The 16596-nt window shown below is 38.4% G+C and overlaps 1 protein-coding gene across 3 annotated transcripts in view; it reads left to right on the top strand.

Moving 5' to 3' along the window:
- Adamts12 (ADAM metallopeptidase with thrombospondin type 1 motif 12) overlaps window positions 1-16596 on the top strand; it is a 214041-nt gene that overhangs the window by 131231 nt on the left and 66214 nt on the right. Inside the window, exons 10-13 of one of the 3 annotated variants that reach the window (XR_007214150.1) lie at window positions 2657-2749; window positions 4162-4307; window positions 5770-5939; window positions 14355-14495. Coding sequence is in view for 2 of the 3 variants with exons in the window: in XM_048368464.1 (XP_048224421.1) it covers window positions 2657-2749; window positions 4162-4307; window positions 5770-5939; window positions 14355-14488 (543 nt within the window). In the remaining variant the exon portion in view is untranslated. Of the gene's footprint in view, window positions 1-2656; window positions 2750-4161; window positions 4308-5769; window positions 5940-7463; window positions 7683-14354; window positions 14496-16596 lie in introns of those variants that run through there. The other 2 variants (XM_048368464.1, XM_048368465.1) reach the window with 2 other exon arrangements.

The raw sequence follows: 16596 nt of genomic DNA, 5'->3' as shown, positions 1-16596 counted from the left end.
AAATAATAAGTCAAGCCTTGACATGGTACTCGCTGAATAATTAGTAACTCTCTCCTTCATTACCTCTGCTAGCATGTTGATTCTGTCTCTCGCTTTCTTTCCTTGCTACTGAAACTTCTTCCCTTCTACCTCATCTTCCTCCTTTTCAAATTGTTTATCCAGTTATTTTAAAGGCACATCTAATGAGGGCTCTGTTTTTCTCTTAGGGGCCTTGCTGACCACAAAATAAAGATCTCTGTATCTTGTGTGGCATTCTCTTGTGACTGGGACCCTTCCTATTTTCAGAACTTGTCTGTTTTAATTCAGACTTTCAGTGTGAACAAAAAAACTGACAGGACAGTTCTCTGAATCCCTGGCAGTTTCTGTGCTGTGAACTAAAATGTGAGCACTTAAAAATTAATCATACCAAATTCCTGTCCTCAATAAACTAGTGGGTTAAAAACAGTAGATATAAAGGTTTCGGCATACTGAGGTAAATATAAGAAATGAATAAGCTGATTTTAAAGAAAAATTAAGTAACTAAGCCTACTTGAAATAAGCCAAACTGAACAGAGAAGCTTGATATAAAAATCTCCCCTTTCTTTCTTCTATACAATCTATCTGCTCCTAATTTCAGTCATTCCCTTATTGATCTCTTTTTCTCAAACTGATCACTACCCCTCATCTATGATCTAAATACCTGAATGCAGCCAGAGATCTTTATAAATGGAAATCTGAGTGTTTCCTTCTGATTAAAACATTTTATAGCCTTCCCATTCCTGTATAGTAAAGCTCACCATCTCTAGAATAGCTTAAATAAAAGTTATCTGTCATTTGCTGGCTTTATATTACAGTATTGTTTTAAAGCTCCACTCTCTAAGCCAGGAGTTCCTCACTAGTCTTCCTTATCTTAGAAAATTATCCTTCATATTTGACATCCCTTTCTATAACTGCTTCAATTTTTATCTTCTAAATGTCTAGTTCTCTCCAGAAATGTTTAATCTTCTATTTAACCTATTAACTTTTGTATCTCATCCTATTTTTTCTTACTCCTAATAATCCATTAGGTTATTTTTCACTTTTATGGTCCCATTTCAAACTCAGACTTTAATGTGCTCTTTTATTTATATTTATTTATTTTATATATGTTTATATATTTACTTATATTTAACTACATTTGTTTGGCAAATTTAATTCAAAAACTCAACTATCCCATTCTTATATTTTTTTATTTGAGAATTCTGCTAGCTCTCACTTATTTTTCATGCTTTCTTTTGCCATCTTTGCTTTCATAGCAAGATCTTGCTTTTTGTCATGAAGTGAGGAGAGACAATAGTCTTTGGTGGTTGAATTTTAGGTGGTAAAAATAAACATAGGACAGAACAATTATATATAAAAAAGGCAAATAACATTATGAGATATACTTAAAGCATATAAGAACAAATGCAACTTCTAGAAATGAAAAATATAGTCATTTACTTTAAAAGTCAGTAACTTGAATAGATAACATACTCAACATGCATTGAAGAGAAATTCAATTAACTAGAATTTATTCCTCATCACACTTGAAAATCTTTAGGCATGCAATGGATGGTGAAAATTTCCCCACCTCCACTTACAAGCCATTGAAAGCTAGAGATAGGAAGTTAAAGTTGAGAACTGAAGGACAGGATAGGAAAGCTCTTACCAATAATTGTGGGTTGCAGGAAGAAAGAAAAGGCAGGTAATATTTACATACAGAATTTTCAAAAGTTGTTTGAAATCTAAAATCTTACAATGGAAATGACACATTGAATGTACATTACAATATGAGAATAGAATGAGAGAAGATGAGTAGATAGGAAAAAAAAGACTAAAAGACTGATGGAAGTAATTGAAGGTGACATCTAAGAATCTTGTTGATCTTCCCCTAGTCCAACAGGGGTAGAAATAACAGAGAATATATAATTAACTCCCTGGGAACTAAAAAAATTTGATGACTTTGGGTAATAATCTGACAATGTCTTCTTAAAAAAAAAAAAAAGCCCCTTGTGGGACTTGACAAGGCCTAGGTACTGTCCTTGAGCTTTTTCACACAAGACTAGCACTCTATCACATTGAACTGGAGCCACTTCCAGTTTTCTTGATTGTTAATTGGACATAAAAGTCTCACAGACTTTCCTGCCTAGGTTGGCTTCTGCTGCAATCCTCAGATCTCAGCCTCCTGAGTAGCTTGTATTATAGGCATGAGCCACTGGTGCCAAGCTTAATCTGATGAGTTTTCTGATGGAATTGATTCTGTTTTCTTCAGTAACCAAGCTCAAATTATAAGTACCCCCATTATATGTAATCAGATTGTCTTCCAGCCAATGTTTGCATTTGCCTCTGACAGATGATGTATTCCTTACCGTAACCAAGGGTAATGAGTACTGATTATTGTCTCATGTGTATGGAAATGACAGTCTCAACTCAAGAAATGGGCTTCATCTCATCTTCACAAGGTTTCAATGACTTATAGACATTTCCATATGAATGATGACAAAGACGAAGTAGGTCTGAGAGCTCTGTGGCTGATCTTCTTCACTAATAACAGTGACTTTTACTGAGTGCACAAGTGAGTGTGTGCATTGTGCCATACATGCCTTTGTGCAAGAGTTCAAAATACAAGAGTGTACAATCTCACATTATTTTTCCCCAGAACATTTGCCAAACACTGTGGTGCTCAGTGAAAGGCTTTTGTCGCTCCAAACTGGATGTTACTGCAGATGGGACACGATGCGGTGAGAAGAAGGTGATCTGCCTGTCGGGCTGAAGAAGAAAGGTGGGAGGGTGTGGGCCTGGACTTGGCTTGGGGAGGGAAGGGGAGAAGAAAGCAGAATGAAGAGCAGTAAGTGGAGTCAGACCAGCCACAGGAAAGGCTTCTGATTCCAACCCTGCCTCTTCAGCCCTCACTGGGAGCAAGTAGTCAAAGAGAGGCTGATCCCACTTCCCACACCGTACCTGCAGAACCTCTGCTCCCATCTTTTCCTAAAGAACTTCAGTGAGGTTTCTGGTGGACGACATCTGCTAGGTATGTTATCAACTGCTACCTGACATTTCCTCTTGCCATTTCCATTGGAATATGACAAACCAATGTCTATTTCCTTCCCAAAATGTCAGCTTTGAGCCACTTAATCTTTCCCACTATCTGACAGGGCTGTATTTCTTGAAGTTCTGTCCATTTTACTAAGTGGGACTGAAAAAATGTTGGCTAGCCTCCAGAATTCCCAAGAATAGAGTTATGCATGCTGATCAACTAAGCTAGTTGGATATGAATTGGGCTTGAGTCTTTGGAGTTGAATGAGCATCTTTATATAACCAAAGCATGCCCTGTCCCATCCCTGAAATGATTAAAAAAATGATTAACATGCACAATGACCAGAAATATATATGAGGAAATAATGAATCTAGAAGATTAAAAATATGCCCTAATCCTCTAGGAAATATGGTCATTTCTAACAAACAAGTTGCACATTCTTTGGTTTTTATGTTTGTGTGCAAACCCTCCTAAACTAATCATTGTAGAAAGATCCCTTGAAGAAGAAAGTAGATTTTTTTTCAAATCACTTGAAAAACTAGAACTGAAAGGGAAAAAAAAAGGAATTGTTACATGAAAGCATATTTTTTGGAGGGATATGAGAACTTCTTAACTACTAATGCTTTTGGAAATGAAATGTACTTTTGAGTGAGTGTTCTTGTTATAGATATTACATTCCTATAAAAGCTATAAAGAATCACAACTCAGTGCCAGTCCTGAGATCTTATAGTTTTCAAGATGAGGCTTTTGCATTAGAAAATAAATCAACAAGACAATGATGTTCCTGGGCATAATAAGTTGCTCTGATTTCAGAGTAAGATGTTTTTTGAGCAAAGAAGAAATGGGCTGATCTATACTCTAGCAAAAACTCTGCCACAAAGTTTAGACAGCCCTTATGCAACTGGTTACTAGGCACTGTAAAATTTTCTTCCATTCCTGAAACCTTCTTGATTCTAAAATTCCAAATTCTTAGGGGAAACTTTTTAGAAGTCCTCCATTGTTTTTCATCTGAGTGGTGTCTGAAGGGCATCTGCTTGCGCAGGGAGAATGGGTTTAGACTTCCCAAGTTCTTGGCTCAGCTTGTTGGAGAGCCTGACGCATGTGTCTCCCATCTCTTCCCTTTGCAGTGGTGCATGGCTGGCAAGTGCATTACAGTGGGAAAGCAACCAGAAAGCATCCCTGGAGGCTGGGGCCGCTGGTCTGCCTGGTCTTACTGCTCCAGGACCTGTGGTGCTGGAGCCCAGAGTGCAGAGAGGCTCTGCAACAACCCGGAGTAAGTCCAGCCCCAGTTTCTTCCTTCCTTTTCTCCAGGGGATGAGGGATCGTGCTGGAGAGCTCTACCTCAGTGATGCCAAGCCTTCAGAGAGAAAGCAAATGGGTTCTCAAGGAAACAGGCACCAGAAGGTTCTCAGAGGGTGAAAGAAATGTACATCTTTTTGTGTTTTACGTGGTTTTAGCTATGAATTGGATTCTTAATAATGCCTAGATAAGTAAGCTGACTATTGTTTTGGGGAAACCCTGCACACTTCTTTTAAATGTACAATCTATATGAAAATCTCAGGGGGATTCTATGGTTTAAACCTCGTAGATAACTCCATTCTGTCAAGAAGAAATTAATTGCATCCAATTTTGTTGATAAGATTTTATTCATTTTTCAATCATAATGAGCCCACAGTTCTATAAAAAATAACATTCTTCCCCGAGGTCACTAGTGAGAAAAACAAAGCTAAGTGCAGTTTTTTAAAGTAATTATTCTTAATATCTAGAAAAAAGTTCTTCGTGTTTAAAAAGTCTTTTAACAAAAAGATTTTTTAGCCTTGAAGTTTCATAGTAAAAGATTAGGGATTATGTATAAATTACTTCTCAGGTAGTGAATAGATTTGGGAAGGAAAATTATATAATTCTCTTCAGCATTTCCTAGAACATGGCAGATGGAAAAGATACACAAGCTATTTGAAAATGGGCAACTAACAGACACTGGTGGCTCATACCCATAATCCTAGGTACTTAGGAGGCTCAGATGTGAAGAGCAGGGCTTGAAAGCAGCCTGGGCAGAAAGTTTATGAGACTCTTATCTCTAGTTAATCATGAAAAAAACCCAAAAATCCAGGAGTGGAGAAGTGTGGCTCAAGTGGTAGATCACTAGCCTTTACAGAAAAATCCAAGTGAGAACATGAATATCTCTCTCTCTCTCTCTCTCTCTCTCTCTCTCTCTCTCTCTCTCTCTCTCTCTCTCTCTCTCTCTCTCTCTCTCTCTCTGAGAGGAAACTATATACACAGGACTGAAATGTGTAAAATTGGTTGAATTTATAATACTTCTACTTCAGTTTCTCAAGTGTTAGAATTGTAGTGTAGGCATTCACCATAAATGGTGAGCTTTTAGGGAAAAGAGAGACATGGTTTGGCAAGAAACAACCATGGCCAAATGCTGGCAGAGTGTGTGTGTGTGTGTGTGTGTGTGTGTGTGTGTGTGTGTGTGTGTTAGTACTATGGCTTGCTATCCCTCAGCTCTTTTTGCTCAAGGCTGCACTCTGCCACTTGATCCACATCTCCACTTCTAGCTTTTTATTGGTTAATCTGCCCATGCTGGCTTTGAACTCTGATCCTCAAATCTCACCTTTCTGAGTAGCTATGTTTATAGATGTGAGCCACCAGCACCTGGCTTATGCAAGGAGATTTTTAAAGTGTTGGCTTTTTAGGAAACTAAAAGAACACCCTCTCTGTTTCCTCTGCAGACCAAAGTTTGGAGGGAAATACTGTACTGGAGAAAGAAAACGCTATCGCCTGTGCAATGTCCAGCCGTGTCGCACAGATTCACCTACATTTCGGCAGATGCAGTGCAGTGAATTTGACACCGTTCCTTACAAGAATGAATTCTACCATTGGTTTCCTGTTTTTAATCCAAGTAAGGATTAAAAAGAACAATCTAGAGTCGTGTGTGTGTGTGTGTGTGTGTGTGTGTGTGTGTGTGTGTGTGTGTGTGTGTGTAATGCCAAGGTTTCTGTGATGTCCTACAAGGGTCCACAGCAAGAATTTTACCATCTCAGGTTACATAGTTTAGACAGAACACTGACCTGGTCTAATTGACTCATAAATGTTGAAGACTAAAATATGTCCAGTTCTTCTCTGAGGGTAATGGAGAGCAAACAAGGTGACTCCCTTCATGATGGCTGAGGTACCTACCCTTGAGGGATGGCTGAGGCTGGTCAGAATTCATACCATCAGCCTATTTCAGGGGCACCTGGAAGTGGCTGATTTCAGTAGAAATTCGGGACAAATAGTCATGATGGGTTTGGACTAATTTTAAAACAGAATTCCAAGAAAGCAGTTGATGATTCTTAAGTATGAGTAGCCTTTCTGTGAAAGAAGACAAAGGGAAAGAATTCAAGAGTGTAGAATGTACCTATAAATCTGCAAGTAAGTATAGTGGGTGATAAGCCAGGGGTTCCAAATGAATTAACTGAGATACAATAGACTCTATTAAATAGAGAATACTTGTTTAAAAAGCCTAAGTCAATGCCCAGTAAAAATAAGTACCAGGAAATAGGTACTTACAAGAGGGGAGGGTGGGAACAAGGGGAGAGGGTTAGAAGAAAGAAGGGGAAAAGGGAAGAATGCAGTCAAGAATGTGTTGTATATACTACAGAATGGAGAAATATAGGGGAAGGGACTGGTCAAAGTGGGGTGAAGATGTTGAAGTAGTAACACAGATCAAGATGCATTGTACATATAAACTGCTTTGTTAAATTGTAAAATTCAATACATAACCTAAAATTAAGGTAAGTGAGGGAAAAGGAGGGTTGGGAGGGGTAAGAATGTTGAAAGAAGTCACATTGATAAAGATACACTGTATATTCATAAAATGTTTCAGCAAATAACAACTCCTTTGTACAACTACTTAAAGATAATAAAAATATTCAAACAAGAACTGAACAGCAGGAAGAAAGGCCAGGTTGTAGAAATACTTTCACCAGAAATGGAGGAGAGCAAGCCTTTGACCAGAAATCAACACAGATAAGAAAGGTAAACCAGCTGGGTATTGGCTCACATCTGTAATCCTAGCTGCTCAGGAGGTTGAGATCTGAGAATCAAAGTCAGCTTGGGCAGGAAAGTCCATGAGACTCTTATCTTTAATTAATCATAGAAAATGCCAGAAGTGGTGCTGTAGCTCAAGTGGTAGAGTGCTAGCCTGAAGCAAAAGGAACATAGAGATAGAACCCAGGCCCAGAGTTCAAGGCCCAAGACCAGTTTAAAAGAAAAAAAAAGAAGATTAAACCATACAACCTGAAGGATACATGGAGACATAACTTAGAGAAGATAGCAACTCCCTTGTCAGTACTAGTTACTTATCTTTCTGGAAAATGAAGAATAGTGATCATTAGTTGTAAAGTGACATAAGAAATTATCTGTGCTATTCATGTTATTTCAGTGAAGAATGAAACAAGATTTTTCCCAAGTGAAGGAGATGCAAGAAAAATAGTGAAGAACAGATAATCCAAAATTTTCATGGTTCTTAGGTTCCTGAAATGTCTGTGTCATAAGACCTAAGAAGAATCACACATTTGGGGTCGTTATAACAATGGTATAGTCAGTGGCTGTCCTTTTATGTTTTTATTTCCCTTTTTATACATTTTAGTGCGTCTCATCATGACATTTTTATGTATACATGAATGTTCTTTGATCTTAGTCGCCCCTTTTACTCTCTCATCTGCCTCCTCCCCACTAGCCCTAGAAAGTCTCTTCTTCTTCTTCATGTCCTCAAAAACAAATACAAGCTTTTGCATGTAAAGAAAAATGTAATACTCATCATTCTGACTTTGGCTTATTTTGAGTTTGCTTATTTGTGTCTAAATGCCACAAATTTGTTTTTTTATTGTGGAATATACTACACTGTATATACATAACACAGTTTCTCTATCTATTCATCTATGAGGAGTTCCTAGGCTGATACAACAAATTGGCTTTTGTGAATTGTGCCATGCTAAACAACGGTGTGTGGGCATCTTTTGTGTAAAAGTCAGTAATTTTGGAAAGAAAATTCTGCACAGCTTTTCTCACTTTGGGTCTCCCAAGTATCCTGGTGGCTCTCTGTTGTCAAGGGCAACCACTGCTCCTTGCCCTCAGTTGTTTAGCATCATTTGCCCCCTATGGGAGCTAGTCTTTTGGTACAACCGAGCCTGACATTTGATTATAGGAAAACAAATATAAACACTCCCATGGACTCTCAAAATAATTAGTGATGAAAGGTGATGAAAGATCCAACATGTACCATTGGTAACTTATGACCTGCACATACTTTGTTAATGCTATTTGGGTGAGTTAACAAGCTTCCCAGAACGAAGAACACATAACTGTTCCACAGATGTAACTTGTAATTTGGCTTCCCTGCCCTCAGTTGTAGAATTTGCTTATGCACATTGAATTCTTGTGGTACAAGTATCTGGATTTAGACTAGAAAAGACTTGATGTAACTTTGCCCTTCATTTATTTATGAGCATTTGTCATATACCGATTTTTGGTTTGGGCCTGGCATAGCGACAGGTATAAAAAGAATTGGCAGTTACAGAAGTAGACGCAAATTTCACTCACTTTGCAGCAATTTACATGCATCTATGACTGGAATTAACATTTGCTACCGTCTGAGCTCACTGTCTACCTGGGGTATAAGCATCTTTCTCTTCCATGACATTTCCTTGCAGCTCCCGTGTACTTTGGCCACAGTGACTTTAACAGTAACTTACCTGTTAGCCTGTGTAGCTACCACCTTGACCAATACACATGAAATGCATCAGAAGACTTTCTTTTTTTTTTTTTTTTTTGCCAGTCCTGGGCCTTGGACTCAGGGCCTGAGCACTGTCCCTGGCTTCTTCCCGCTCAAGGCTAGCACTCTGCCACTTGAGCCACAGCGCCGCTTCTGGCCGTTTTCTGTATATGTGGTGCTGGGGAATCGAACCTAGGGCCTCATGTATCCGAGGCAGGCACTCTTGCCACTAGGCTATATCCCCAGCCCAGAAGACTTTCTTGACTTAAATGCCTTAATCCTTAGCCAGTTTGAATTTTTTTTTTTTTGCCTCTAATGATCACTCTTTAAGATTGTTATCCAAAAATTACTGGTCTAGCATTTTAGCAGAATTTTTAAAAATGCATCCTTTGGTTATTTCCTATACCTACATATTCTCTGAGAAGATTGCTTGTAAGGGTGAGAGTTCACTTGTAAATTAGTTTGAATGCTATCATTTAGCTGAATTATAAATGGATTCGATAGCTAGAGGGATAAAATATCACATGGCACAGACAAAGGATGCACTGGGCAGATAAATAACTGTGAGATAATGGAAGCACTCAACACTGTGAAGGTGACAGTCTGGGAGGCTGACATCTGTGACACAGAATCTGCCATCCATGGTGATGACTACTGAGAATTAAGACTGATTTCCGCCCTGGCCTCTTTTTTACAGAGCCCTGTGTCACAGGTCAACTTGGTGACTTTTGCTTAGTCCTTTCCAAGCACTGTGTGACTTTCTTGATTCTCTGAGCAGTAGACTATGACACTGAGATTTATATGATCCCTGTCAGTTACTGCACCACATCCATTATGTAAATGCAACTTAATTTTTCCTTTTCAATGCTTCATCCAGGAGTACCTCTAACAGTGTTAATGATGTATTGGTTCATTTGCAAAGATGGAATAAAAGTTTTCTTCTAAAGCCAGGGGCTAGTGACTCATACCTTTCTTTAATTCTAGCTACCAAGGAGGCTGAGATATGAGGATAGAGGTTCAAAACCAGACAGGGAGGTCTATGAGATCCTTATTTCTGGTTAACCACGAAAAGGCAGGAGTGGTAGAGTGCTAGCCTTGAGTGAAAAGGTTAACGGACAGAGCCCACACCTTGAGTTCAAATCTTAGCACTGATACATATGAAAAATGAATTTTCTAGGTGTAATGTCTTGTTAGTAACCACTGAACCACTGGGAGAGATTACTGGTAACAGTCATGTTATCCTTCCAAGATGACTCTCTGAGCAGCCTTGGGTAAGATTTAAGAACTGGAACTGAATCCAGTGATCTAACCCAGTCCTATTCTTCTTTGGCCTGTACTGAGCTTGTTAAAAATTGATATGTTCACACATGTAAGTAATTATATATGTATACTTGTATACTTATGTGCACACCCATGAATATGTACCCGCTTTAGAGCAGTCTACATTTCACATGTGAGAGAAAACATGTATTTTGGTTTCTTAGCTGACTTATCTCACTCACTCAGTTATATTTTCTGGTTGTATCCATTTTCCTGAAGATGTTATGGTGTCATTTATCTTTATGGCTACATAGTATCCCATTATACATATGTGTATGTATATATATATATGTGTGTGTATATATATATATGTGTGTGTGTATATATATATATAGATATATATATCTCACATTTTGTTTATCCATTTTTCCGTTGTTGGACATCTCAATTGATTCCCTTGTTAGACTATTGTTGTACTGAGCTTCTGAGCATATATTGACACTTCTTTCCCAAACTTTGTTGGAGATAGTCACTGATGGACCCATAAAGGACTTGAGTACCCTTGAGTACGTTGCAATTTGACTGAGGAACCTGCAAAATCCAGAGTCTCAGAACTGGAAGCCTGAGAAAAGCCCAATAGCTTTTGTACAACTGGAGAATCTTGTAGTGACGTCTGTAGCTATAGTGAAAGAAAGCTGTGGAACTACCCACTATCTGAGCAGGATCTGGATTCTTTATGCAAAACTGACAAATGCCAGTTCTTTAGAAAGCAGTAAAATGAAGTATCCTTTTAGTACAGAGTTGTTTAATAATGGTATGGTGCCATTGTTTTGGATGTTAATGCCATAATTTAGAAGGAAAAGAGGTATTTCAGGATGTTTGTGGTTGTTGTTTTGTCTGAAATGAGAACTGAGTCAGGATTAGTCTTTTGACTATTTGAGAAGATTGGAATGACAGAAGCATAAGGTGTCAAGTGTACAAGGACTGTTAGAATTACTAAAGCTCATACTGAGAAGGTGAAATCAACAGCTGTCATTTGTTAAACGCTAACTATATCTACATCACAGTGCAAGATGCTTGACATACAGTCTCTGCCTTAATTCTCACATCCCTTTAAGGTAGGTGTTACTATCCCTTTTTGTTAGATGTGTAAATTGCAATATTATGTCACTTTTTCAATGTAACATTAAATTTTCGTGAACTAAAACTTTTTTGTGGCCAGTCCTGGAGCTTAACCGCAGGGCCTAGGTATTGTCCCTGAGCATTTTTGCTCAAGACCAGCAGTCTACCACTTCAGCCACAGCTTCCCTCTCAGCCTTTTTGGTGCTTAATTGGAGATAAGAGTCTCACTTTTCTGCCTGGGATGGCTTGGAACCACAATCCTCAGATCTCAGCCTCCTGAGTAGCTAGGATTATAGGTATGAACCACCGGTGCCTGGTTGAACTAAAACTTTTCAATCTGCCCACTGTAAAAGTCACTTGTCCCAGATTTAGCCCTTTCCCTCTACTTAGGCCCCATAGAGAATAAACTGTTCCAGTTGGTTTGACACCAGATTTGTGTGGTATATTCATGCCATGATCCATAAAAAAAGCATTGGCAAAAATACAAAGAGTGGTCACTTTGAAGAGCTCATCAAAGATATCTGTCTTTTCGAAACTATAGTGCCTGTACTTGGGGTTAGTAGTATAAGCTCTAAAATTAGACCATTTTAATGGCTTAGCTCAGCCACTTATATTGAGAGACCTTGGAACTTCACACCCCCATGCTCAATTTTCCCGCCGATATAGCAAGTAACAGAAGAACTAACTGTATAGAGTGGCTGTGATTGTTCAAAAGGACCTAACTACTGTGGAGCAAAACAACCATTAGGAACTAAGGCTTAAAGAATATACTAGCTACTATTTTTAACAAGCCATATTCCCTTTAATTCACTATATAAGCAAGGCTACCAAAAGCCTCTCTGGATAGTTCTATTTTTTAAGAAGTGTGTCAAAACCTCAAAAGCAAGACAAACTGGAACCTGCACATGCCAGAATTTGGTGCAGCACTGCTGTTGGCTGGAGGACTATGGGCCCTGAGGACACACTTGTATAACCCAAGAGCCAGTGTCTCACTACAATTTTCATCCTGGGTTTGTCTAGTCTCCGCCTTAGACCTTCCAAGCAGCTTAGGTGGAGATCATCTCTAGAATTATCCAGAGATACTTTCCTTTTTTGCATCTGTGACAAATACAAAATACCAAATCTGAATTCTAAAGCTTACATCAGTCTTAATGAATGGTTCTCTCGATTCAGCACCTATGTGGATGTTCTCATCCCTGGAAGAACAGAATTGCTCCCAGGTGGCTTTCTCTGAGTACGCCTATTCAGAGTTGGGCAGTGATTAGGCTAATCACATGCAGGGAAAGGAAATTTGCAATTAGCCCAAGTTGTGCTTTATAATCAGTCTTTGGTCCTTTTCCATTGGCATTTTGTCCAATTATCTCTTCAACTTATTTTGACTTTGTCTTCTCAGGCAATGTATCCAGTGTATCTTAGAAAAAATAATTTAGTATGCTTTATTTGCCTTTTAAAAAACTTATTAATGTATATTCATTATAATCGGTTTCATGATAACATTTTCATACATGAATATAATGTACTTTTTTATATTCTCTCTCATGCCTACTTTTCCCTTCCTACTGTTCCCCTTCCTCTTACCAAATAGTCCCTTTTTTTACTATATCTTTAAAAACATCAGGATTCTTCATATGAATAAAAACATATGATTTTTGTCTTTTTGAGTTTGGCATAGTTTGTTTATCTTTTTTTGTGTGTGGTACCAGTACTGGGGCTTAAACTCAAGGCCTCGTGCTCTTGCTTAGCTTTTGTGGTCAAGGGTTGTGCGCTACTACTTGAGCCACAGCTCCACTCCAGCCATTTGATGATTAATTAGATAAAAGTCCCAGGGATTTTTCTTCCCAGTCTTGCTTTAAACCATAATCTTCAGATCTCAGGCTTCTGAATAGCACAGGTAACAGGCATGAGCTACCAGCGCCCAGCTGCCTTTTTTTTTTTTTTTTTTTTAGCAAGAATCACTGAATCCTCAGCTGATCACGTCTCCTAGAATCTAAAAACCTACCCAATAAACAGACCCCCAAAAGACTTCCTGAAGGACTAATTCTCATGCTTTTCACTTAAACAAAAATAAAACATTTGAATTCTTATATACATGTATTACCAATTGAAACATGTACAGCAACTTATGCTTAACAAGTTCTGAATCTTTCTGCCTCTTCCACTTCCATATGTATGAGTGTCTATTAAAAGTTCCTGTACTGTCAATCATCATGTTTATTCATAAAGGAAATACAAAACTGAACCTTAAATGGCTCCATGTAGAACCCAAGATAATAGGAAGGACTGCTCTGAAAAGCCACAGGCTGGCTTCCCCTTTGACAATATTGTATGCTTTTTGTTTCTACATGACTATCAAGGGTGTCTAAGCACTTGTGGCACTTGGTGAAAATAAGACAGAATACAGTGCTTGTTAGGAGTGGGTTAGGGTGATGGTGATAGTGGAGTTGATGCTAGTGATGAACTGGTCTCATGGGAGGGAACTAACTTCACTCTGAGATTTACTTCCTTTGCTTCTAATAACGAGCAGGCCTAAGACTTGCCTAGATTTCCTGCATCACTGGTATTATTTTCCTGGTTCACACTATATGTTAGACTAAAAGAGATCAGCACTTCGAGCAAATGACATGCAGAGTTTTCAAGTGTAATTAAAAAATTCTTAACTGAAAAAGGAAGGAAGGAAGGAAGGAAGGAAGGAAGGAAGGAAGGAAGGAAGGAAGGAAGGAAGGAAGGAAGGAGAAGGGGAAAGGAAGGGAAGGAAGGAAGGAAAGAAGGAAGGAAGGAAATAGAGAGAGAGAGAAAGAAAGAAAGAAAGAAAGAAAGAAAGAAAGAAAGAAAGAAAGAAAGAAAGAAAGAAAGAAAGAAAGAAAGAAAGAAAGAAAGAAAAAGAGGGAGGGGGAGGGAAGGAGGGAAGGGAAAAGGGTGGGAGGGAAGAAAGGAAAAAGGGAGGAAGGAAAGAAGGGAAGGATGGAGAGAGGAAGAAAGGAAGGAAGAGAAGAAAGAGAGAAAGAAAGAAAGCCAGCCAGTTATTTTAGCATGTGTCTCAGAATGCCAAAAGCCTGGATGACCAGGCTTTCATGTGGGTCACAGAGCACCTATGGGCCATGAATATTAAGGGCTTCAGGGGCAGAGGACCTGAACTAAAAAGCCAACTTACAAGGATTTGTGTTTTTCTCACTTCAGCACGTCCTTGTGAGCTCTACTGCCGACCCATAGATGGCCGGTTCTCAGAAAGAATGCTGGATGCTGTCATTGACGGTACCCCTTGCTTCGAAGGTGGCAACAGCAGAAATGTCTGTATTAATGGCATATGTAAGGTACTGGGTATGTTTCCTTCATCTATAACTATATAAAATCTTGGCTTTTGTTAATTTAGGACCTTAGACACTTTATTTATGCTGTGCTCTCATGGAATTTACATGTGGTCTGGGAGATGAGCCAAGACATAGACATGTAGTGTTCAGAGTTTTGACCTGAGGAGTTTCATTCTTCCTGCTAATGCTTGTATATCTTGATTTGTTGGTGATTGCTATGATATTGTTTTAGGTATGGAGCAGACTCAAATTGAAGAGCCAAGTGAAAAGAGAAATTACTAGGAAAAGGTAGCAGAAATTATCTCAGGGATTTAAAGATAGCAGCACTGACATTTTGAAATCTTTCAAGATATGTGTGTGTGTGTGTGTGTGTGTGTGTGTGTGTGTGTGTGTGTGTAGTGCTGAGAACTGCAGTTATTTAGAAATTATTATGGTGAGAAAATTATCCTTTAGGCTGAAATTTGTTTATATGTGTAGACAGGACACTTTTAGTTTGCTTAGGAAGAGCAGTGTTTGGAACAAAATGTATGGAGGTTTGGCTGTCTCTATTGAAACCAATTAAATGGGCATAACAGAATAAAGCAGATTCTCAGTGGCTTTCCTCTTCAGGGAGGCAGTTAGGACCTTTCAGGACTAGGTCCATTGTGTGTGTGTGTGTGTGTGTGTGTGTGTGTGTGTGTGTGTGTGCGTGCGTGTGTGTGTGTGCACGCGTGTGTGTGTAGATATATATATCATATTTTCTTGATACATAAACCTGGAAATTTTATGTTAAGTGAAGTAAGGCTCAGAGAAACAAGGAGTTCATGTTTTCTCTCATATGTGGAAGTTGGATCTGAATATAAACATGCAGAGCCATATGCATGTATACAAAATCAAACTGACTAAAGTATGATATACAAAAATGTGGATTTCCATGAAATAACTCCTCTGAATTATTTGCGGACCGTTAAACTCAGTACCAGGATGATGGAACAAGGTTTGTTTGAGAGGCAGGTGAAGCTTAAAGGGAGAGAGACGAATGGAGAGAATGTATATAGTTACCAAACTCAATGTACATATATGAAAATAAATCTGTAACTTGAGAGGCTGCGTGGGGTTGGGTAAACAGAGGGAGAATTCTGGAAGGGATTATATTGATCAAGATGCATTGTATTCATAGGTAGAGGTAGAAATGTCAAACTGAAATTCCTTTGTACAACTACTTAAAGATAATAAAAAATGCCATTTTAAATGACTTTTTAGAAGCTGTAATTTTCCATTTTCTGTCTATAACACACTAAGTTAAGTTTTTAAGCACAAAATATGATGTCCAATTAAATATATCCAATAGCCTAGATACAAGTTATCTTTCCAAGATCCTGACTATAGTTATTTTTAGCCCTTTTAATCTCCTTCATTTATTACAATGTCTGTATTCACAGAGGATCAAAAGTTACAGATATAAAAAGTAAGTATTTAGTTTCTCAGTGGGAAAAAAAAACAAATGACCCACTATCACCACTAAGCAGGGTCTGATAGTCAAGAATCCTAGGCTCAATTCAGGCTGTTCAGATATGTAGATCAGATTGGCAGATCAGATCTTGCCAAAGATATAATATCATTCTTTCTAATGAGTGGGTAAAATTCCATTGTGTATAGGTAACTCATTTTCCTGATCCATTTATCCAAGGAGGAGTATCTGACTTGGTTTCATACCTTGATGGTGGTGATTAGTGCTGCAGTAAACATGGTTATGTTGGTGGCTTTATGCCTAGCCCTTCTATTAAAATATTAAATTCAATTTTTATTATACTGTGCACAGAAGTTGGGGTGCACACAGTAGAATGGGTGAGGTCTCCATAAGATTCCATGTAATTGAATGCGATAGCACATTGGGAGCATGTGTGTATCCTTCTTCCAATCCTGGACTCCCAATTCCATGAGCTAATATTATTGTAGAAATAGGATCACCCACTCAGGAAGAAAAGACTGGACTCCAGTGTTTCATAGTTTGGAGCTTTCCTTTATCTTTGTCATCTGTTTCTCTCTTGGTTGAGATTAAAGAACACTTTAAAATTAGTATGTCTCAGAGTAAGTTTCCATGACTTGCTCCAAATCAGTGGAGGAATGAA

Source organism: Perognathus longimembris, chromosome 19 (genome assembly GCF_023159225.1).
Source record: "Perognathus longimembris pacificus isolate PPM17 chromosome 19, ASM2315922v1, whole genome shotgun sequence".
Taxonomy (NCBI): Eukaryota; Metazoa; Chordata; class Mammalia; order Rodentia; family Heteromyidae; genus Perognathus; species Perognathus longimembris.
This window is presented reverse-complemented; position numbering and strand designations above follow the sequence as displayed.